The sequence below is a fragment of the Capricornis sumatraensis genome, chromosome 1 (assembly GCF_032405125.1).
Source record: "Capricornis sumatraensis isolate serow.1 chromosome 1, serow.2, whole genome shotgun sequence".
Taxonomy (NCBI): Eukaryota; Metazoa; Chordata; class Mammalia; order Artiodactyla; family Bovidae; genus Capricornis; species Capricornis sumatraensis.
The window spans coordinates 95,496,969-95,521,904 of NC_091069.1; the positions used below are offsets into that span (position 1 = coordinate 95,496,969).

General features: G+C 45.2%; 1 protein-coding gene and 1 pseudogene across 2 annotated transcripts; both read left to right on the forward strand.

The window, feature by feature from the left end:
- The first annotated feature begins 240 nt into the window (after positions 1 to 240).
- ACTG2 (actin gamma 2, smooth muscle) lies at positions 241 to 24,383 on the forward strand. Of its 2 annotated transcripts, XM_068983249.1 has the most exons (9): positions 241 to 289; positions 9,155 to 9,316; positions 9,698 to 9,826; positions 16,424 to 16,534; positions 16,789 to 16,873; positions 18,668 to 18,829; positions 19,562 to 19,753; positions 21,407 to 21,588; positions 24,182 to 24,383. In XM_068983249.1, exons 2-9 carry the CDS (start codon positions 9,191 to 9,193, stop codon positions 24,323 to 24,325), a joined length of 1,131 nt encoding a protein of 376 aa, XP_068839350.1. In that variant the 5' UTR covers positions 241 to 289; positions 9,155 to 9,190; the 3' UTR covers positions 24,326 to 24,383. The 2 variants fall into 2 exon arrangements, with proteins under 2 accessions (XP_068839350.1, XP_068839351.1); XM_068983250.1 differs by lacking the exon at positions 9,698 to 9,826.
- Positions 13,273 to 13,864, forward strand: LOC138090394 (complex I assembly factor TMEM126B, mitochondrial pseudogene; annotated as a pseudogene).
- Positions 24,384 to 24,936: the final 553 nt, after the last annotated feature.

Below are 24,936 nucleotides of genomic sequence, written 5' to 3' on the forward strand. Positions count from 1 at the left end.
AAGGAACAAATCCGCCAGCACCGAGGCTGCTGCCTCCGGAGTCCTTTTGCATACATTTTTTCAAATGATAATTCACTCTACCCAACCCCCTTCTCCACCCTCCCCACCCCCAAGGCCGATTTATTGAAAAAACCACCTTATATGGTAATATTGCTAACACACCGTCAGCTGGCCTTTTTAGGGACTCTGTTTAAAGAAGATCCGCCTCTGGGGTTTTATATTGCTCTGGTATTTATGCCAAAGACACACCAGCCCTCAGTCACTGGGAGAAGGATCGCTCCTACACTCGGTGAGTACTATACAGCTTCTGCTGTCTCTGTCTTTCTGGGGCTGCCTGGCCCCCTGGGTGCAGGAGGCGCCTTCAGATTGGCCTGGCTTCCGTGACGCTGGCCTAGGTCACACGTCAAGGCCCTTGGTGTGCAGTGGTGCCTGCAAGCACACTGCTGCCTGCCAGTATAAGGCATTTCTGGCCATGGGGCATCCTAGGGCAAGGGCAGCACAGAATTCGGCTCCCTGCTCTCTTAACTAGGTGCTGGGTGGAATATGTTACCTGCGCTCTCTCTCTTCTCACTGCTCGCCGGGGCCAGTGCAGGTCTATACCGTGTCCTTTGTCATGGCTCAGAATGTCTGGGAGGCTGTTTAGGGGAGCAGATGCTTTTCAGAGAAATGACTTCCTAGGGCATTTAAATCCAAACCAGTCATAACCCTTGTGTCTGTGAGATGTCTTTTTGGGGATGGGTGAGTAGTTTCTTCAGACCACCTCTTGTCTCTCTGACTTCTGATTCATGCTTGGCTAAGCGTTTTCTCAGTCTTGAAGGCTCCAGGGTCATTGGAGGATGCAACAAATCAGAAGTAGGGTGGGGTAAGTGTCCCGGGGCATCATGTGATTTCAGGGCTAGAAGGAAGTGGAACCGTCTATTAACAATTCATTCTCCGATGAAGACACTGAGACCTGGGGAAGTTAAGACCCTCACCCAGCTGTGAGACCACCACCAATGTCGTTGTCTTCCCCCAGTGACACACACAGACAGACACATGAGCATCAATAATTAAGAGGAAAATAGACCAAGGGGCTGTGTCCACTTTTGTGAGCAAACTCTGCTAACATGTCTTTACAGCTGAGGCTGGCCGGTGTAGTGGTGCAGGCCTTGGAGACAGACTACCCAGCAATGGAAGTAATAGTAATAATATCTCCCTGGCAGTGCTGTTGTGAGGATTAAATGAAATAATATTTGTAGAAAGTTCCCAGCTCAACACTGTCAGGGCCTGGCCCTGAGTGCTCAGACCTTAAATATCACCTGGACAGCTTGCTAAAACAGATTGCCTTACCCCAGATTCTGACTCAGTAGACTGGGGTGGGAGCTGATAATTTCCACTCCTAATAAACTCCCAAGTGAGGCTGAGGTGGCTGGTCTGGGACCATACTTTGCACAGAGAGGCTTTAAGCTCTTGCTTTAACCATTTGAATGGGTTTCGAGTTTGAGGTTAGCCCTTGGGCTGCAGAGAGACAGAGATTCCTGTGACAGAGATGGAGGGGAACTAGAAGAAATCTAATGAGCAGATATTATATGTCACACCTGGGAAACCAGGATGGGCAATATGACATCATGACCTTGAAGCTAGATTTCTTTCCTCCTTCCCTTTGTTCATTCTAGCAACATTTCTTGCGCACTTGTTATGTAAGCAGGCATTGTCCCTGCAGAGTAGGGGCTCTGCAATCACTAGGAGAGACAAATGAAAACCATGGAAAAGATAAATATATGAAAGGGGTAAAGCCCAGGAGCCCCTCACCCAGCCCAGGAGTTATCAGGGAAGGCTTCCCGGAAGAAGTGGTACCTAACCTGGGTCCTAAAGTCGGGATAGTCCCAGGACAGAGGACAGTCCCAAAGTGGTCTTTGGGACTGTTTAAGTGGCTCAGCTCTACTGAATATAGATTTCAAGGCAGCAAGCAGGGAGTTATAAGGTCAGAAGAGAAGGCGGGGCCAAATTACTAGGGCTTTCTACTGCTGCTGCTGCTGCTGCTGCGTTGCATCAGTCATGTCCAACTCTGTGTGACCCCATAGATGGCAGCCCACCAGGCTCCCCTGTCCCTGGGATTCTCCAGGCAAGAACACTGGAGTGGGTTGCCATTTCCTTCTCCAGTGCGTGAAAGTGAAAAGTGAAAGCGAAGTCGCTCAGTTATGTCCAACTCTTTGAGACCCCATGGACCGCAGCCTCCCAGGCTCCTCTGTCCATGGGATTTCCCAGGCAAGAGTACTGGAGTGGGTTGCCATTGCCTTCTCCAGTAAACTAAAGGACTGGGCAATGGGGCATTGCAGAATGGTAACAGCAAGAGGTCTGCCCCCTGAAAGGACTGCTTGGGCAGCTGTGAGGGGAATGGGCTGGAACAGGGCAAGACTGCTGCAGCAGTGTGCTGGTCCCAGTTGGTGCACAGATGCAGAGATAAAAGCCCTGAGGCTTGAGGGGAAGGAGCAGGGAGCCCTGGGGAACCGGGTTCTGTCCTGGGTTGGGGTATGAGTCTCTGAGGGGCCAATCCAACCAGAGGACATTGATGAAGATGGCAGTCTCAGAGATGGAATTGAGGTGCCAGGGCCGTGGGGCTCAGGAGAGGGGTCAGGCCTAGATCTGAGCAGGGGGAGAGAGTGGCCAGGATAAAAGCCAGAACAGCAAGTCCAAACGGCAGATTCCTGAGGACCAGAAGGGCTACGAGCAAGAAGCCATTTTTAATTTAATTAGTATTAACCAAGTCAAGGTACCCTGAAGTTAATAAGAGGTGCCACTAGAATTTTCCACCGTAGGAATGTTCCTCGTGCAGTCATTGTATGGATATATGCATTTGCAGATTATAATAGGCAGCTGCTTAGCTGTCAACTGAAGCCCTCACTCCAATCTATTTCCCCAACTATTACTTGAAATCTCACTATATTTGAGAGGCTTTCCTTTTAGGACTCAAACTTTTCACTGAAATGAAAATGCCTTTGGGAACTGGCATAAATTCAACCTTCCTTTCAATAATCATTGATTGGTGAAGCAGATCCTTCATCTCCTTCCAGTGTGGCAGACTTCATCCTGAGAGCAAGTTCTAATGGAGAAGATAAGAGAGATAACAAGAATTATTATTTTTCAGTCCTTTACAACAGGGATTGGGAAACTTTTTCTGTAGAGAACAAAATAGTAAATATTTTGGGCTTTGTGAGTCTAAAGGTCTCTCTCACAACTACTCAACTCTGCCATTGTACTGGAGCAGCCATGAACAGTATGTAAATAAATGGGTGTAGTTGTGTTCCAATAGAACTTTATTTATTATTTGATTTCATATAATTTTCTTGGGTATTAGAATCTTATTCTTTGACTTTTTTGCAACCATTAAAAAATATCAAAACCATTCTTAGTTCAAGGGTCTCACAAAAACAGGTGTTGTAGTTTGTAGACTACAGGGTCCTGAGTTTACTGACCCTGATTTGCACTTTATAAAGCACTTCATTTCCATTATTTCATTTGATCCATTGTCCCGGGAGATAGATGTCACCATTTCCATTTTACAGTTGAGGAAACTGAAGGCCAGAGAGGGAGCTGTGGGACTGAGCCATGGGAAGGGGCACCCGAAGGGAGGTGAGAAAACAAAAGAGGGCGGGAGAGAACTCTGAAACCAGACCTTCAGAGTGAGGGTGGGGAGCTCTCACCCTGTTCTCGGATTTGCTTGGGGGTGGCCAGGGGCACGTGTGGGTGAGCAAATCCTTTGCACTCATTATGTCTTTGGGTTTTGGCCACTTTTGGGGGAGGAGTGGGGAGCTGTGTTTCTAACTCTGTGAAATCCTCAATGAAGGCCAGATGTAGTACGTGCTGAAAGGGCCAGAACAGTGTGCTTGGGTTTTCTGCGAGTGCAAAGTGATTGTGACCCAGGAAACCACAGTGACGTTGGCTCTGGTTCAGCTGACATGCTCGAGTCTAGCCACAAATTACCAGCAAGCGGCTGAGTGAGGTTTAGAATTTCCCCCAGCGGAGACCTTCCAGGAGAGGCTGGCTCCAGGGTCCAAGCCTTCCCCCAGAGGGCCCCCGCCGCCAGCTGCCCTCCCCCTGCGTTCACCTCCCTCGCTTCTCATTTGGTTCCAACTTCAAAAAAAAAGCAGATCTGAGTGCACCTCAAGTGCTGCAGAATGGCACAGCTGACAGCTTGAAGTCACTCTGTGGCTTGTCTCAGCTGCTGGAAAATGAAGTCCGACACTCTTCCTTTGAGTGCAGAACTTCGGGGGGAGACAATAGGGTTCACCGAAAAGCCAGCCCGGCTTGAACTACAGGTCACCCGAGAGAGGGGACCCCAGAGGGAGATCACAGAGGTGCAGCTTGGCTTCTTGGCCACCTTTGGAGGTTGTTTTCTCCCCAAGGTGGACCACCTGCGAGAACAAGGAAACCCAGCGCTCTGTGACCCGCTTGTGAAGAAGACTGTCCCTTTGTGGCTCTAAATCATGTGACCGAGCTGCCTGGGACTGTGGGAACTGGGAGTTCAGCTCTCAGGGGCAGAGCAGACTGACACGGCGGAGCCCAGGCAGGTGGTGGGACTGTCATCCGACGTTTACTGAGCCTCTGCTTCGTGCCGCACACCGGCATGGGGGCTGTAGACGCAAACCTAGATCTTGGCATGGCACGGGAGGGGCGCAAAGGCCCCGGGAGAGAAAAGAACACTGACCCTTTTGTTTTAGGGCTTTTGCTGCCAGCAGTGCTAGGGAGACAGAGAGGCAGAAGCAAAAACACCAAACATGGAGAAGTTGTGTGGGTGTCACTGAGGTGCTGGGGAAGGGGCAAGCCCAGGCTTTGGAGCCTCATGGGCTGCGGCCAGCCCTACCTTTCCCAGTGAGCAGCCTGAGAGCTACGTCCTTTCACTTTTCTGAGATTTGGTTTGCTTATCTATAAGTTAGAACTAAGGATATCTTCACTCAGGGCTTCTGTGAGGATTAAATAGATAATATGTGTGAAAGGCCTTCAAATTTTAAAAATCAAAGATGTGTTTTTACCAAAAATCCAAACACAGAATATACTGTTTCACCTAACAAGACAGCCTGCTCCTTTTCCAGGGCAGTAAATATTCTACTCTATTATAGGTAGGTTTCTGGCAACTAGTTAACCAGCATTTTATTTATTATTCAATAACTTTTTTGGCATTAAAGTGGGCCAAATCTTTGCACTCACCCAAGGATAAATGGGCTTCCCTGGTGGCTCAGCTGGTAAAGAATCTGCCCGCAATTCAGGAGACCTGGGTTCAATCCCTGGGTTGGGAAGATCCCCTGGAGAAGGGAAAGGCTATCTACTTCAGTATTCTGGCCTGGAGAATCCCATGGACTGTATAGTTAATGGGATTGCGAACAGTTGGACACAACTGAGCAACTTCCACTTTCACTTTCAAGGATAAATTGCTAGAAGTGTATTTGTGAAAAGACATGCATTTTTTAAGACTTTTGATAAGTATTTGTGAATTCTCCTTCAGAAAGGTAGTCCTGTTCACCTTGTCAGCTGTGAACGGAAGCTCACCTTCCCGCACCTCTGCTGGCAAGTGTAGTCCTAAAGAGCAGACACAGCTTTCAGGCTGGAGGTGGGGTCAGCGTTTATCCTGGCTCCAGAACACTGCTGACTGTCCACAAGACCCCAGGTCCTTCTCACAGAGGCTGAACAAGAACTTTCACAGTTTGCTATTCAGACTCACCTTCACAACTTCATATTTATCCTGTTAAATTTAACCCTAGTGAATTTAACTTGTTTTTCTCTGCTTTTTGAGATCATCTTAGATTTTAATCCTTCCAGCCAACACATGTGCTTTATCTGGACATATGATGTGCGTGTACTCTCTGTTTTCGTCCAGTTCATGTATAAAACATGAGAAAGGACCAAGAGCGGAGTTCTGAGGTATATCGTTGCCTCCAGGTTGACAGTGATCTATCAATTAACACCTTTCAGTGACAGTAACTCAGGTAGCTATAAATATGCCTAATTGTTTTATTGTTCGGCCTACATGGCTCTATCAGTAGTGATGTCACAGGAGAACTTGTCAGATGCCAAGATCAAATTAAGCTCAATTTCTCCCACCTTCTCCTTCATTTCCAGCCGGGGAGTCCTGGGGGAAAAAGGAGGCTATTTGTTGTTGGTAAACCCTAGTCAGTTATAAGAAATCACTGCTTCTTTATAACGCTTTCTTTAATAGTGCCTTCTGGAAACCCACTTAATTTGGATATCAAGATTACCTGAGGTTTTAGACATCTGCCTTGTTTCCCTTTTTGAACATTGGAACTTTTGCCACCTCCATCTCCTGACAGCTCTCCATTTCTCCATGGTTCCAGCATGGTAGGTTAGGGAACTTCTCTGCAATCCAGAAACTGTTCACACCAGAGACAGCATTGTTTTGAACAACTAGGTACTTTTTCTTTACATTTAAAAAAAACTTTTTATTTTATATTGGAGTATTGCCACTTAACAATGTTGTGATAGTTTCAGGTGGACAGCAAAGGGACTCAGCCATACATATACATGTATTTATTCTTCACTAAACTCCCCTCCGATGCAGGCTGCCACATAACATTGACCAGAGTTCCCTGTGCTATACAATAGGATGTTGTTGGTTACCTATTTGCAGTATAGCAGTGTGTACATATTGGTCCCAAACTCCCTATCTCTTCCCCATTGGCAACCATAGGCTCTGAGCAACCGGGCACTTCCCTTCAGTCTCCATCACATCTCAGACCTTCTTGTCTTCTCACCAGTGTTTGTTCTATGCCACTGAGACTGGTGGGCCAAAAAGACTGAAAATGCAATGTCGATACAGAAGCCTGACAGGTGATGGGGGTCAGAGTAGTAAACAGGTTGGGGGAAGCGTGTTCCAGACCCTGCATCTAAAGGTCCAGAAGGGACAGGAGACGACACAGTACGGAGGATGGAAAGAAACGCCACATAGCCTCAGTGAGAAGGCCAAGGAGGGGGTCCAGACAGGAGATGAGTCTGGGGACACAGGCAGGGGCCAGACCTTGTTGGGCCCTGTGGGCTGAGTGAGAAAGTTGGGACTTGCTCTCCATGGCCAAAGGGATCATGAGGGTCAGCAAGGACAAGCAGGGTTGGATTCTAGATGTCCCGGTGACCTCTCCCCAGGTGTGCACACTGCTTTGAACAGAACAGGAAAGGCTTCCTTTTAGCCCGAAAGTTGTGTGAACAAGCTTTTGCTCAGTCTCTAGGTAGGCTTTGGCATTCGCAGGCCCGGGACTCTTCCTCTTTACTCTGGTCATGGTCTGTGCTGTCCTCCTCCCACGTAAGGTCGTACGGGAGCCGGGGTCCCAGGTGTCTGCAGCAGCTCTCTTCTTCCCCTCCTGCTGCATGTCCTGAACGAAGCGTGGTGGGCTCCGCAGCCACCTGCTCTTTCCACGCCGTGTGCCTCTCTTGTCTGGACTCCCATCCCCCTCAGCTGAGACTCTCCCGCCTCCCACCCGGGGCTTGCCAGCCGGATAGCGATCTGCACACCATCTCCTAGACTGCCACTGCTTCTCTTTTGCCACAAGGGTCAAAAACTTGTTGGGTCACTCAAAAAACAGAAAACCTGCACCACATGTTAGGAAAATTAATTTCCTAGCCAGTCTGCAGCCATCCCAATTCAGTATCAGCCCTGGAGGAAGGACTTCTCTGTTTTTTTCCATCTGAAGCAACAGGGGCAGTGAGTCCCATCATGAATTCTCTTGCTTTCCTTGTCCTCCAGGGGCTTCTATCCTTAGGATTGTACATTTCACCTAGAACTGCTCCATCTTTTTTTTTTTTTCTTAATGATATGTTATGACTGATTTTAATTATAAACCGTACATGGATACAGTCTCCTTGTTAAAAATTAAAACATTACGGCGCTTCTTCTCCCAGTCCCTTTCCCACCTCCAGGTAACTGCTACAATCAGCCTTAGTTTTTTTTTTTTCTCCACCCCCCAGAACTTTTTGCTATGTTTTCATATCCACAAAAAGAAAATTATGGAAAATGCACAATATTTTTTGTGCTTTAAATAAAACTCACTAATTTTTTATGCTGGGCCGTCTATCTGGCAACTTGCTTTGTTCACTTAGCAGAATGGGTTAGAAACTTGTCCACATTAGTCCATGTTGATCTGCTTGTCCCTTCCCTTAACCTCAGTACAATATTCCACAAGGGGCATTTAGGCAGTGCCAGATTGTACACTGATGTGTTTTTCTGATTAAAAAGTGCCAGTGTTCCCACAACCTAGCCAACAGCTATGATGAAACTTCAAATCTTAACAATGAGATGGGTGAAAATGGTCTTATTTCATTTGCATTTCCTGATAACTAATGAGGCTGATCACCTTTTCAGATAATTGTTGGGTATGTGCATTTCCTTTTCTGTCAATTAGCTATTTCATAGTTTTGTGTTTTTTCCCCCTTTGGGGCTATTTACTTTTTCTTATTGATTTATAACAGTTCTTGTATATAGTAAATGATAACCCTTATGTTTATTGCAAGTTTTTTCTGTTTCTTTTCTAAACTTCAAGTCTGTAGAGAGTTTTTCCATTGGATTAACACTTTGTATCTTTTCAGGTCTTTGAGGGGCAGGTGGATTTGTTTGTGAGGGCTGCCATAATGAAGTATCACAGACAGGCTTAGCAAGGGAAATTTTATTTTCTCACAGTTCTGGAGGTTAGAAGTCTGAGGTCAAGGTGTCAGCAGGGCTGGTTTCTCCCGAAGCCGCTCTCCTTCGCTTGTAGATGGTTGTCTCCTTGCTATGTCTTTACATGGTCTTCCTCTGTGTGTCTCTGTGTTTTAATTTTCTCTTGTAAAGAGCCATTCTATTGAATTAGGCATATTTGGTACCAGTCATAATAGATTAATGACCTCATTTTACTCTTAATTATCTCTTTAAAGGCTTTATCCCCAAATACAGATACATTCTGAGGCACTAGGGTTAGACTTCAACACAGAAATTGGGGGGTACACAGTTGAGCTCAAAACAGCAGGGTAGAGAGAGGGAAGAGGCCCAAATGCCAGAGCACAGGGCCGGGTCCTTGCCTGTCCATCTGGAATTATGTCCTAGTTGCCGAGGGGGTCAGACCCCAAAGCCGAGAAGATCGCCTCCAACATGATTTTGAGAGGCGGCCACCTACCTCTCTTTTCCCCTCTTCCCTAGGTGCTCCAGCCCCTGGTTCACTCGGCCACACTCACCATGTGTGAAGAGGAGACCACTGCGCTCGTGTGCGACAACGGCTCAGGCCTGTGCAAAGCTGGCTTCGCAGGAGATGACGCCCCCCGCGCCGTCTTTCCTTCCATTGTGGGCCGCCCTCGTCACCAGGTACGTGCTCACGTGGACCCAAGGCTTTGAGTTCCTGGGAAGAAGCACTGCATTGTGGCTTCCATGGGGAGCCGTGTGTGTGTGTGTGTTTCAAGTAAAGTAAGAGGGAGAAGTGTATGGATGAGCCCTGTTCTCTCAGAAAATGACATTGTTTTAGGACAGAGGAGGGAGACGCCCGTGAGAAATCAAGCGTCTTCTCTCCCATCATTTCCCCATTCATCAGCATCTGCCTCACCCTGCCTCCTTCAGTCTGGTTTCCAGTGGGGAAAAAAAGGACATTCTTCTTGTCTTTATCCTTCTTCAGAGACTCTCCAATGCCTGAATCCCTCCAAGTGGAACCTCAGCCAATTCCATTCTCCTTCCTTCTTTTTTGCATTGCAGGGTGTGATGGTGGGAATGGGCCAGAAAGACAGCTATGTGGGGGATGAAGCTCAGAGCAAGCGCGGGATCCTTACTCTCAAATACCCCATTGAACACGGCATCATCACTAACTGGGATGACATGGAGAAGGTATTGGTGGCCCCCTCCTGTAATGTGCTCATTTGAATATCATCAAGACCTTCTGCCCTGTCAACTCTTCCTCTACGATGTTTCTCACATCTTTCTTTTCTTCCTGTCCATGCCCCTGGGCATTCCCCAGCCTAAGTTGCCAACATCTCTCACTGGATGATTCCAATGGCTTCCTGACTGATTTCTCTGTCTCCTGTCTCAATCGCCTAATTCATTCTCTGCGCTGTTGCAAAGCTTGTCTTTCTAAAAACCGACCAAATCATGTCACTTGCCTCCTGGGACTCTTCAGTAGCTCCTCACTGACCAGCTAGGTTCCTAACTCCGTGTCTGGCATCTGAGGACCTGGTCCAGCCTAGGTCCCAGTTTTATCCTTTCCTGCAGCTTTCTTCCCAGCCCAGTACTTGTCCTTCTTTAAAATGCACAGTCCCCTCCAAAAAGGTGAATAACTTCTCCTCTTTATTTTCCCTGTCATGACCTCAGACAGGTACATTGATGCTATACTATTATGATGCTTCTCTAGTGAAAAATTTAAGAAAGAATCGCTACTGGTTTCTAGAAGCTTTTTTTTCATGTCAGAAAATGGGAGAAGGGGCAGACTTCCCTGATGGTCCAGTGGCTAGGACTCCACGCTTCCACCACAGGGGATGAGGGTTCCGTCCCTGTTCTGGGAACTAAGATCCTGCATGCCATGTGGTGTGGCCAAAACAACAAAAAAAAATCAAACTTTCACTAGATACCTAAGAAATACTAATATCAGGAACAAAACCACCTGTGAATGATAAATGAAAATAAAATATCTAGAAAAGGAAGATATGGGGGTACTTTTAAAATAGTAGTTTGTGTTCAACAAAATCACATGCAAAATGCTAATAGAACCTTTCTAATATTATTTTCTAATTGAAGTATGGTTGGTGTACAATATTTCTAATATTCCTTTGATACATTCCACTGACAGTTGTCTGAGAATTCTTGTTTCTGCAATGACTGTCTTTTGAAATGTAACAGAGGGCTTATTGAGCAGCTGCAGTCTTGCAGCTGGGAATAAAAAAAGCTGATTTGAAATCTGTGCTTCACACACACTTTCTCTAAACCTTAAATTCAGTCACTCTGAATGAGAGATAAACAGATAACAAATGCAATTGCTTTTTGTTCCACTCTATGGGGCAGTTAAAAGCACAGACACTGGAACCAGAGGCAGGGAGATCTGGGAGCAAAAACTCCCTCTAAACCTCAGCTTCCTGATTTGTGGAAATAAAAATACTTTCTTCACTAGGTTGCTTTGAAGGTTGAATTAGGCTAATAGTATAATCCCAAAGCATGGAGTATACTTAATGCTCAACACGTGGCACATATTACTTGTATATGTCTAATAATATCTAATTTAAAAACAATAGACAAAATTTTTATTCACAATAGTAATATGGATTCTTTAAAGAAACTCCTAAAAATACATTACATGCTTTAAAAGAAAAACTGAATAGGATAAAGCCGTCAAATTTTTTCAAGTTGATTTATAGGCTCATTAAAAGTAAAGTGAAAGTCGCTCAATTATGTCTGATTCTTTACAACCCCATGGACTGTACAGTCCATGGAATTTTCCAGGCCAGAATACTGGAGTGGGTAGCCTTTCCCTTCTCCAGGGAATCTTCCAAACCCAGGGATCGAACCCAGGTCTCTTGCATTGCAGGCAGATTCTTCACCAGCTGAGCCACAAACTTATAGTGTGGTATGTTAATTGTCTCTTAGTAAACCTTGAGAGGGAGGGGAGGGGAGGAACCATGTCTCATTCATCTAGAATTCCCTGGAATTTGAAGAGCAGGAAGACCATGCAATTGAGGTTAAGTACATCTAGTTTAAACTCTGGCACTTAAATTCAATAGGTGAGGACTGACTTGGGCTCCTCTGTCCATGGGATTCTCCAGCCAGAATACTGGAGTGGGTAGCCTTTCCCTTCTCCAGGGGATCTTCCCAATCCAGGGATCGAACCCAGGTCTTCCGCAGTACAGGTGGATTCTTTACCAGCTGAGCCACCAGGGAGGCCCAAGAATACTGGAGTGGGTAGGCTATCCCTTCTCCAGGGGATCTTCCTGACCCAGGAATTGAACTGGGGTCTCTGGCATTGCAGGTGGATTCTTTACCAACTGAGCTATCAGGGAAGCCCTCATTGCCATTCTAATAAAAATCTCACAATTTAAAAAACTTGATAATTTGATAATGTATATACATTATGTATCAGTCACTATATTCAAGCTAATAACATATCTACTACCTCACAGTTTGTTTGTTTCCCTTGTAGGGAGAATGCTGAGGATTTACCCTCTTAGCAAATTTTAAGGACAGTATTGTTACCTCTGCTCACCATGCTAATATATTATGTTAGATCTCCAGGTTTACTCATTCCACATAACTGACCCTTTGTGCACCTTGACCAAGAGCGCCTCCCTTTCCCCTCCCCCTCAGCTCCTGGTAACTCCATTTTTACTGCTTCCTTGAGTTTGACTAAAAATAACACAAGCTTTAATTATGCAAGATAATCATAAAGTGTGGAGAAATAAAATAAAATTTATGAGACTATTATGAATAAGGAAAACTGACAGAAGACTTGCTATATCTGAATATTAAGATATAAAGTTATATAAATTAAAACAATCTGATGCCAGTACAGAAGTAAAAAAGAAATACACAGTAAATGTAACTTCTAAGACCAGAGAGGAAAAAAGGATTATTCAGTGAATTATTCTGTGACAACTGGTCCATTATTTGGGTGGCAGGGAATCTGTTTATGGCCTTTACCTCATACAATTTCATTAAACACATCAGTTGAATATAAAAGTTGAATATAAAAAAATTAATGAGCAAAATACAATATAGTAAGTATGAGTATCAAATTTCTGGTGAAAGAAGTCATAGAAAGAATAACAAATGTGATTTCTTAAAAATCATAATTTCTAGTATGTGAAAGATAAAACCAAATTTAGAAGGCAAACAACAGGTTGCAAAGAAATTTCGCAACTAGTGTAATAGAGGATTAATATAAACAACTAATGTAAATTGATCATTAAAAACACAAAGTCTCCACCAGACAAATAAGGGACATGGCCAGACAATTGGCCAAATAGAAATGATTAGAAGTTGAAAATCTGAAAATTATTTGAAAAATTATTTAAAGTTTTATTTAAAAATTTGGAGTAAAACAGCTAGGTGTTATTTTTATCTGTCAAATTATTTCATATTTTAAGAATGAGAACACTGGATGCAGATAAGGGTGAAATAGGCAATTTCTTATTCTGAAGTAAAGACAAAATTAGCCTCTTTGTGAGTAATAGAAATCAAAGCATTTTCCAGCAGTCACCAAGATGGCAACACTCAGGCATGAGGCTGGAGCTGACCTGAGAGCTTCAGGTGTGGTGCTGGTGGGAGCTGGGGAAGCATGCAAGGACCTCAAGATGCCAGCATATACACATGGTCAGTCCAGTCCTTCTTTAGGAGATGCAAAACTCAGAAAACCAATGGTCATTGAAATCATAGAAAAAATTTTGAATGCCTTAGAAAAGACTTTTCTATATATGGAACAGTGACCTTTAGAACAACAGCTGCTTTCCCTGGAATATTGGGAAACTTCATTTTCAGGCATTGCTTCAAGGTTAAACATGATGCTTTGAAGACATATGCATCATTGACTATACTTCCATTTTGTCCACCATAATTTCTTACAGGCTTCTTATAACAGATGCTTTGTATTTAGGTAATACAAGCCAGGAAAATTGTGTTCTGAGAAGTTCACTGATTGGCATGGCATGTGGTGTTTTATACCACACTGCTTTGGCTTTTTATAAAAATGGATGTCTGGCAGTCGAGTATACTGTTCCACTGCCACCAAAAGGAAGCGTTTTATGTTATTGGCTGCTGCCTTGTCAAACAGAGATAAAAGCAATGGTGATTCCTCTCATTTTTCAGACAGTCTTTGGGATATTTCATGGTTTTCAGCATTATGCAATATTTGAAAGTACATTTGAGAAAACTGTATGTGAAGATTAACCAAAGAATGAATGGATACTGAATCAGCTGAACGCACTTTTTTTTTTATAAAGACTCAGGCGCTGCTGAAAGAGTTGAAAGTAATTCTAGATGGACAATTTGTTGTTGTTGCAGAATGCTTGCTTTGCAGTGCTGTGCTGGTCTCTGCCATACATCAGTATGCATTAGTCACAACAGTATGTGCAGCCCCTCTTAGAACTTTTCTCTTTTGGAAAACATCCTGAATAGAAAAAAGAAAATGTAATGGATACAGAGATAGTTTTCACACGATTATAAAAAAAAACAAGGCTACCCTGACTAGCAATGTGATTAAATATATGATGGTGATGAGACATGATCGACTGTTGTATAAGCATTAAAATAATTTTAAATTCAATTTATTAAAAATAAATATTTCCTATGAAAAAGAAAATTATTTATTTATATTAACTGAAAAGTGATAGGAAACAAAGTTGAACACAGAAGTGTAATCGTAGTAAGTAATAAATAAATGAAAGCATATGAAGCGAATAAATGATAATAGTAATGAATTTGAAAATACATAAAGATGAAAGATTAGGCAGAGAAAAAAGCCAAAGTGTTAACTGTTTATTTTAGTAAGTGATAGAAATGTGGGGAATTTTTATTCCTCTTAAAGAAATTTTCCTAATTTAAAAATTGTCAACATCTTTAACTTTTAAAGTACTTCATAACTTAAACTTCAAAGTACTTTATAAAAGCTTTTGAAAATGAAATAAAATGAAGTGCAGATGGTTGGACCCAACACCCAGAAAGATTCTGATTTATGGCCCTGGGATACCGCCTGGGGAGCTGCAGCTATAGCAATTATTCCCGCACAACTGAGGCCGCATTTGAGGAAACACTGGCATCACCTTATTAAGCCTGACTGTGGTCTCTCCCGTCTCCTGTGGCGCCTCCACAGCCCGTGGCCTCTGCCTGGGCTGTTTGCTCCGCCTCAGGTGCCCTTCTTAGTCTCTGGAGACCTTCTTTTGCCTTCAGGGCTCTCTCAGATGTCCTAGAAAACGAACTTCTCCTGCCTCTTCCTTCACCTAAATATGAATGTGTCTTTGCATTTTGTCCTTTGACTGTTTTTCTCCACTCTAGACTTGGAAACTAAGGTTACTTTTAGCACCATCCTAGCACAAAACCGGAGGCCCATAAATACACGGGTACAATGGACACAAAGGACTCTGTGCCCCACCTCTGAGGAAATCAAAGCCCTGTGTCCCTACCACTCTGCTGAATCCCTCTGAAATAAAGGCTCTTGTTTGCTGTCTGGATCACTCAGAGGGAACTGGACACAGTGGGAAGAAGTAACTTCCTCTAAAACTACCATGCAATGTTTTCAGAATCTAATATTGTGCCCTGTAACTATTAAATATTCAATATGTAGAAGTAAACTACCAGGCTTCCCCGGTGGCTCAGACGGGAAAGAATGTGCCTACAATGCAGAAGACCTTGGCTCAATCCCTGGTTTGGGAAGATTCCCTGGAGGAGGGCATGGAAACCCACTCCACTATTCTCGCCTGGAGAATCCCATGGACAGAGGAGCCTGGCGGGCTACAGTCCATGGGGTCACAAAGAGGCGGACGTGACTGAGCGACTAAGCACAGCACACATATAGAAGTAAACAAAAGAACTAGCTTCACCTAAAGCAGTGATTCTCAGCCAGGATAATTTTGCCTCCCAGGGGCATCTGGCAACTTCTGGAGACATTTGTGCTCCTCACAGCTGGACAGGTGCTACTGGCATCTAGTGGGTGGAAGCCAAGGATGCTGCTAAACATCCCGTAATGCACAGGTCAGCCCCCACGATGAAGAATTATTGACCTAAAATGTCAAAGCGCTGAGGCTGAGAAACCCTGCTGTGAACAGCCCAGTCAATAATAGACAGTGGCAGTCCATGCATATCTGTCAGGCTTCAACAGGAGACAGTATACACTCAGCTGGGGTTCTGAATTAATTTAAGGCAGGACTACTTACAGAGGTGTGAGCAGGTTAGGGAACCAGAAAGAGAGGCAGAGACACCAGAGTACCAGCAGCAGGGGAAGCTGTTAGAGCTGGAAGGCTGAAGGGCAAGGGCGGCGAGACTAGAGGTGAGTGAGAGCTGGAGCCTGAAGAGGGGCCGCACAGCGTGTGCTCAGGGAGACCTCAGCTTGGCCAGGAGGGCGCCCTGCCCTCCTCTCGCCCCGCGCTCTGCAACCCCTTGCTGGTATCTTCGATCAGCCAAACACAGCCAGAAGCCAGAGAGCTGCAGTACACCTGGTCCCTCGGAGCGCAGGGGAGACGAGGGAGCAGAGTAAAGAGGACCCAAGTTCAGATGGAAATAATCAACACACTGAGTATGTTGGCCCTAGGTCTGAGTCCTGTCTGGGGCCCTGATGAGAAGGAATATACCCTTGAAAGAGCGATCAGAAATTCCCGGTATTGATGGGCCTCCTCTCCAGATCCAGTCTGTTCTGAGACTATCAAGCCATCCTTCCCCAGTACGGACATGCCAGTTGGAATTTCCTCGCCCGCTGAGAGTCTGCTGGACTCATCTGACTTTTCTCCCAACTAGATCTGGCACCACTCCTTCTACAATGAGCTGCGGGTAGCCCCTGAGGAACACCCCACCCTGCTCACGGAGGCTCCTCTGAATCCCAAGGCCAACAGGGAGAAGATGACCCAGGTAAGAGGCCAGGAAGACCTGAGTACCAGCGCAGGAACACACATGGACGCTTGGCCAGATTCTTTTTCCCAACCATGCATCAATGCAAAAGAGTTTTTTGAGGACCTGCTATGTGTGCAGTCCACGCCAGAACCCATGGGAGGTGGGAGCGGGGTTAACAGGCACAGGCACCCCCTTAATAAAATTACCAACCATTCTGTGGGCCAAGAGAGCTGTGATTTCTGATAGTCTTCTGTTCTGCATTGTTCCTTCAGATCATGTTTGAAACCTTCAACGTCCCCGCCATGTACGTCGCCATTCAAGCTGTGCTCTCCCTCTATGCTTCTGGCCGCACAACAGGTAAGTAGCCCTGTAATCTGATCCCTTTTTGACTTGAGGGGAAGAAAGGGAAAACTGGGCTCCTGGAGAGATTCCTGTTCAGAGGAATCAAAGGGTCAGCCAAAGTCCAACGAAAACCTGGGTGAGGGATAACAGAGGGAAGCCCAGGTAGAATACAGGTGCAAGTCCTCCCAGTATAGCTGAAGAGAATCTACATGAGCAAATCATGACCACAAGGGCCATTTCTATCACAATAGTTAGTCCAGGAGCTTATGCACGCTTTCCAACAGTACTGAAATGTTTCTGCTCACAAAGCAGCAATGGCAGAATCTGTGATGGTGGGTGTATAAGTATGAGGTGGCCTTAGCATAGAAAACTCAGGGAAAACAGAGGGAACTTCAAAATGAAGTGATTTTTAATAAGGGCTTGACAGCTAGGAAATGGCAATCCACTCCAGTATTCCTGCCTGGAGAATTCCGTGGATTGAGAAGCCTGGTAGGCTACAGTCCATGGGGTCGCAAAGAGTCGGACACGACTGAGCGACTTCGCTTCACTTTGACAGCTTCCAGAAACATCTTTCAAACATTCATTCATGTATCCATTGATTTGTCCATTTATTCATCCATTCAAATATTCTCCAATACTTCACACCATGTGCCAAACACTGCAGGCCATGGGCACACACTGGGAAACACGACAGATCAGCCATGTTGCAGTGGACACAGTCTAGAGGAGGAGAAGAAATCAAAGGGTAATTTCACTGCACGTGATAAGGACAGTGACGGGGAAATGCAGGTGCACACGGCTCTGTATCCTGCGCCTTGCGCTTGGTTTTATGCTGCAGATGTCATGCTCACACACCGCATGGTAGTCATTGTGTGGGATGCTTCCATGATTGGTTGACTGATTTTACCATTTCTGTAATGCAGAACCTTTAGGTTGCCTCCAATTTTTGCTTATTATAAGTTATGCTGTAACCAACGTCCTTGTATAAGAGTAAGCTACTGATCTCTGGACATTTATTTTGGATCTGCCCTTTACTGAGACACCTTATTAACTCTAATGGTTTCTCAGTTGGTCCTCTCAGGTCTTTTAAGTATGGGCTACAGTCCATGGGATCTCAAAGAGTCAGACATGACTGAGCAATTAACATACACACCACTTTATCTGCAAATAATGATGATCCTCTTTCCTTTTGATAATAATACCTCTTATTTCTATTTTTCGTCATATTGCATTGGCTAGAACATCCAGGACAATATTAAATAATAATAATATAGTAACAATATTGTAATGTTTCCCCATCAATTATATGGCTGTTGGATCAAGAGGGATTTCTTATCAAGTTGAGAAAACTTACATCCTTTCATGGTTTACTAAAAGTTTCATCAGTAGAGAATGTTCATTTTTTTCAAGCTGGTTTTTATAGCCCTTTAAGTGCTAACATTCTAATTGCATGAGTGCATATGTTAGTTTGCTGCCTGAAGGATATGCAAATTATTCACTCTAACTTAAAGAATGTGCATCCTGGATGCCAATTGACAAGTATGCATTTTTGTGAAAGTGTTTCAAGGAATATAAGAAGAGGAGATGTTTCATTTGCCTTCCAGAAGCCTACAGTTTCATTTAGGAAAATAAACTGACATACACAAAATTGACATAAACAAAAAATATGATTGATAATTCTCACAATGGGTGAATTTTCCAGCTGCTAAAGAAAAGTATGGTTGCTGAGGATCGTTTGGTGACAGGTCCCAGAAAGAAACAGATGGAAAAAATAAAGGGTTTCATAGGCCTTATCTCCTCTGTCCTTAGGCATCGTCCTGGATTCAGGGGACGGTGTCACCCACAATGTTCCTATCTACGAGGGCTACGCACTGCCTCATGCCATCATGCGGCTTGACCTGGCTGGCCGCGACCTCACGGACTACCTCATGAAGATCCTCACAGAGAGAGGCTATTCCTTTGTGACCACAGGTACCCATCCTCTTTCTGGACTTGACATGAGCTCAGAACCAAATCTGATCTAGGATCAGAAACTCTCATGAGTAATGAGAAGTCAGTGGCCCTGTGTCCTCAAACTCTTTTCGGGTAGATAGGGAGGCCATAAGCTGGGGTTGGGGCCCTGGACCAGACCAGATAGTCAGGGGAGCCTCTTTCAAGGGACAAGTTTCCCAAACAAGACCCCCTGGGGAGGGGTACCAGGCTTAGACCTCCTCATTCTGAGAAGTGCTTGTCTTTACCCACCTTTAACTGCTTTCACAGCACACCCTCCTTCCCCAGGAAGGAGGATCAGAGCTAGTTTTTATGGGGCTGAATGGTGGCAAGACTGGTGGTGCATTTCATTACCTAGAAGTGTTTATGGTTTGAGGACAAATGGAATAACTAAGGTCTGAATTTCTAAGGGGAAGTGGCCCCCAGGGCAGGAAGAATTTATAGGTAGGGGCCTTCCTAGATTCTGTACAATCTCAGCGTATAAGCCTCCATCTAGATGGGAGATGCGTCCTGCAAGGCCCTCAGGAAGGCCTGCAGCTTTGTCAAGACAGAGTGATAAAAAGTACATGCAAAGTTTTGCTTGAGAATCAGGCAAATCTTGAGACTGAATCCAAAGGACAAGGAAGAAGGAAGTTAGTTTTCATGGAGACCAAAATGGGACAACCAAACCGGCAGAGCCTAGTATCTACTGTCTGTCATTTCTACTCTTTCTAGCCGAGCGAGAAATTGTGCGAGACATCAAGGAAAAGCTGTGCTACGTGGCCCTGGACTTCGAGAATGAGATGGCCACGGCAGCCTCCTCTTCCTCCCTGGAGAAGAGCTACGAGCTGCCAGATGGGCAGGTCATCACCATTGGCAATGAGCGCTTCCGTTGCCCAGAGACCCTCTTCCAGCCCTCGTTCATTGGTGAGGCTCTGCCTTAGTTCTGGCCAATCACACACACTGTTTATTGTTTATACTTACCCATATTTTTCCAGAAAGGGCTGAAAATACATGAACAATACAACTAGATAAAATCTAATTTTAAATAAAAGGGTAAGGAAACCAAAATAAAGGGAAAATGGGATGGGAATATAACATGAAACTAAGGATGAGGTTAAAACACAAAACTCTTCTTGAATTCTCACCATTTAGATGACGGGGTCTGAAATCTATAGGAGTAAACAGAGTGGGTTTGGGGGTCAGACCTGGTTTTAAGTCTTGATTCTGGTCCTTCAAGCGCTGTACCTCAGGCATGTTACCTTCTTCAAATCTCAGTTTTTTTATCTACAAAGTAGAAATCGTGATAGTACCTACTAGATGGGGATTAAATAAGATAATGTTTAATACAAGGATAACTATCATCTTGAGAAGTGTATAAGAGAAAGGCCTGTTAGCAAACGTTGACATACAATGTAGTGGTAAATAGCAAACTGGATAAAGTACTATAGGCCTAAGAAATCAGGTAAGGCTTCTCATAAAGCTGAGTCTTTGAACAGAACCTTGAAGAATGAGCATCACCTTATGGTATCTGGGGATGGAAGGAGTGCAAAGTGGGGAATGGCATGCAAGGCAGATGGAAAGCTTGTGAACATTATGGAATATGTACACGTCATATTCTATTTGGGACATCATCGGTGAAGTGTGTGTGTGTGTGTATGTGTGTGTGTGCACGCATTCACACATGGAAAATTGAAGAGAGCTACTGGGTCACACAAAGGGCGTGGGTGTTGATCATATCAGCAATTTCAAATCCCCTGGAAGTCTTTAAGCAGCAGAGTAGAGAAGTCAGAATTTCACCTTAGGAAGATTCCTCTGTCTACAGTGTGGAGTAATACCACATGGAAAAAGACTGGAGGTGGGGAAACTCAGGTATGTGGGCATGAGCTTTTTTGGCAGGCAGGACCTTTTACTGTGGAAGATCTCGGTTGCAGACAAAGGTGGCTAGATGTCAACTACTAGGCAAACACGATGTGATTGTTGCGTCCTTAGAGTGGGATATTTTTTGGCTATAACTGACTATATGGAAGAACCTTGAAAACATTGTGCTAAGTGAAGTGAGCCAGACATGAAAGAACAAATATTGTATGGTTTCATTTATATGAAACGTCCAGAATAGGCACATCTATAGCGATTGAAAACAGATTAGTGGTTGCCTAAGGCTGGGAAAGGGGAGACGGGGAAAATGGAGAGTGTCTGCCAATGGGTATAGAGTTTATTTGGGGGGTGCTAAACACGTTCCAAAGTTAGACTGTGGTGACGGTTGTACAACTCTTTAAAGTAAACTATACCTTAAAGGGGTGAGCATCATGGTACATGAATTATATCTCAATCAAGTTGTAAAAAAAGTGATACAACAGAAGCGTCCCTCTAGAAATATTGTCATCAGGCAGCAGTGTGAACGATCACCCAGAACAGGGGAAACTCAAGGCAGGGCAGTGACCAGTTAGAGGTCTGATCTTACAGTCCAATAGGGAAGTGACTGAGGCAAATCAGGGTAGCTGTCCCAATAGAAGGGTCACCTGAGGAGCTGTAGGTGTGGGGTGGTGGGTCCTGACCAGATATCGTGGTCTCTGCTAGGCATGGAGTCAGCTGGAATTCATGAAACAACCTACAATTCCATCATGAAGTGTGACATTGACATCCGCAAGGATTTATACGCCAACAATGTCCTCTCCGGGGGTACCACCATGTACCCTGGCATTGCCGACAGAATGCAGAAGGAGATCACAGCCCTGGCCCCCAGTACCATGAAGATCAAGGTGGGTGCTACCTGGCTCTCCTTGTCCTGTTCTTTGTACAAACACCTGTGTACTTGGGTACACGTGTCCAAGTCAGGCTGCCAGGCCTACAGCTTGGTGGTCACCTTTATCCTGGCCTGAGGCAGACTTCATCTTGGGCTGGGCGGGGAGGAGTGTGTTCCTGGGACCCTGAACGGGAGACACATTTATCCTGGGCCCTTAAGCACAATCTCATGGACACTGTACGAGAAGGAGGTGAAATGAATTTGGAATGGAGAGAATGTGGAAGGGGTTGAGAAGGAAACGAGGAGATTGAAGAGGGAAAGAGAAGGAAGAGGCAACACCTCACCATCTTTAAACTTTAAAAAGGACCTGGGAAGCCTTTTTAAGGTGAAAGTTCCAGAGAGAGAATGTTGGCTGTAGGACAGGCTACAGGGACATGCCTCGATTCCTGGATAACCTCTGACCTGTCTTCCCATCTTGGCCACAGCCCCCCGACACTGCTGCTCACCTCATAGGCCTCCTCAGCACAGGAGCCCACCTGTCTTACCACCCCTCCCCAGTCCCTGTCCGCAAGCAATCAGACAGACCCTTTCAGGATTTATAGGAACTGTTTTGCTAGTGGGGTTAGAAAAAGAAAGTGAAAAGAAAGTGAAGTCGCTCAGTCATGTCCGACTCTTTGTGACCCCGTGGGCTACCCCACCAGGCTCCTCCGTCCATGGGATTCTCCAGGCAAGAGTACTGGAGTGGGTTGCCATTTCCTTCTCCAGAGGATCTTCCCGACCCAGGGATGGAACCCAGGTCTCCCCCATTGCAGGCAGACGCTTTAGCCTCTGCACCACCAGGGAAGCCTTAGTGGGGTTGGAGAAAGGTAGGCACCAAATAGCGATAACAAATAGGTTGAAAGTTACAGACGCTCATGATAAAGTTGGCCTCTGAGCTGAGGAAGTGTGTTCTATATGTTAATATTCTAAGAACCTTTTCCACAAAGGCCTCCCTGCCCAGGGAAGCAGAATGGGCCACCAGAAAACAGGTGAGCACCTCTGAGCTCTTCTCACCTGGAACCACTGGAGCAGTCATGTTTATTGAGGCCTGCCATATGGTGGGCACTGTGCCAGGCCTTGGGCAGTGGTTTTTTTTACTAATACCATGTGTCAGGATACCAGACTTAGCCTCACCCCCAGATTCCTCTTCAACAGTTATGGGGTATCGCCATCACCACTGACAAACGGACACCAGTGATTTGATGCATATCCCAATTTATGAGCCAATGCCCTGAGCTTAATAACATGGCCAGCTGTTCAGGAGTTTAAGATCTGCTTATTAGAAATGCTCAATGGGAGAACAGCTTAAATAAGACCAGAGGAAGGGAAAGGGCATTGCAAGCAGGGGGAAGAGAGTGAGTAAAGGTGCCCAAGGGTGTGTGCATGTACAAACTCCCCAGCCCAATTGGACAGCAAGACGTGTGGGGGAGATGAGGCAAGCTCCAGAATACGGAAGAAGAGAGTAGGGTGGAAATGGGGCTGAGACTTAGGGCCTCCAGCCCAAGACAGCCCAGAGTTTTCTCACAACTAGAGCTGCCCAGCAATAAAATCCTGTACCTTCTTAGTGGCTGCGCCAGTCCTTGAGGTATCTGTCAAAGGAGCCCCGGGGTGACTTTTGTCTGTGTGCAAAAGATAACTTCTAAAGACCCTACTTATTCTGTAATTCCATGATCTCTGCAATTTAGGAAATATGTAGGGAGATACTTAGGAGACCAGAAAAAAATCTGTTTCACATCTGGCATGTTCTAGCATTGGATTCTTAGTCCCTTCAGAAACAGGAGTTAGTTGAAGAGTCATAGTCCTTTTGGATCCACTGTTAGGTGAAGTTCAAAGTTGTCTGACATGGCAACGAATTTCTAAAGGCCAAGCTCAGGAACCCCAGTGGCATGTTTGAATTTGAGAACTTCTCAGATACAAAAGACTATTGCGTAGGCTGGCTTATACTCCAGAAAGGAGGAATCCCAGCCCGAGCTGCCCATGCATCCAGGCAAGAAAAGAACAGCACTCCCCTTATAGATGTCTGTATTGGTCAGCTACTGCTGGGTAACAGCAACTGTGAAATGTCAGGTCCCATAACAATAAGCATTTATTGTTCATGCATCTGCCGGTCAGCTGGGAGTCAGTTGTTTCGGGTCAAGTTTGGCTAGGCAGTTCTGCAGGTCTAGCCAGCTCAGGTCAGGGGTGTATCTCTTACTGTGGGGCTCAGGCTAAAGGGCCAGTAGCTCTTTAAGGGAAGTTCTTCTCATGAAGATGACAGAGACACAAGACAGTGTGCCACTTGCAAGACCGAAGCACATTTCTAGCCACTGTGTCGTCTGCTGATATCCCATTGGCCAAAGCAGATAGGGCCCAGCCCATTCTTCTCATGGAGGGGCAGGGGAATGAAGTGGGAGAGAGAGTGACAATCTGAGCAGTAGTCTGACCTACCACAAGGCTTCTCCTGGTTCCTTTCTGACCACAGGGGCTGTCCTTTCCCAGGGCAGTCTGGCAGTATGATGAGAGATGATTCCTGGACCACCTTCCCTATACCTTGGCAACTGACCATGATTCACCATCTTTGCTCTTTGCAGATTATTGCTCCCCCAGAGCGGAAGTACTCGGTCTGGATCGGAGGCTCCATCCTGGCCTCTCTCTCCACCTTCCAGCAGATGTGGATCAGCAAGCCAGAGTATGATGAGGCAGGGCCCTCCATTGTCCACAGGAAGTGCTTCTAAAGTCGCAGCAGATTCTCTGGGGACCTCCTTGAGCATGCTCTGTTAACAATCATGAAACATTAAAACCTACAAGCCTTACTTCTCTGGGTGGAGCTCTTTATCTTCCTGGGCTGTGTCTCACACACAGTGCTAAGGGCTTTTCACACCTTATTTCTAGTCTACACAAGGACTCTATGAGGTAGGTGCTGCTATTACATATCACAGATGAGGAAATTGAGCTCTGAGACGTTAAAAACTTGCTGAAGATCACACAGAACCAGGGTTAAAAATTCATGTGTATCTGACTCTAATGCCGAGGGCTTATTCTACCAACTTGTTTCCTTTTTCTTTGAACTTTAGTAAGAATGAGGACTAAATGACTCTTGGGGACAGGAGGGTTAAGAAACAAGGGCTTTCAGAGATGTAAGTCCTTTTACTCAAGGGTGAAAACACTAGAGAGTGTGAACAAAAAGAGAAACACAGCACTTATAAGATGTAACACATGAGTGGTTGAAACACAGTGTTATTTAAACTTAGGTGAAAGATGGTCATAGTGGGCTTAAGGCCTCTATGATCCTTTGTCATTGAGGATTAAGTTGTATTTTGCCCCAAAAACTAATCAAGAAAGGAGC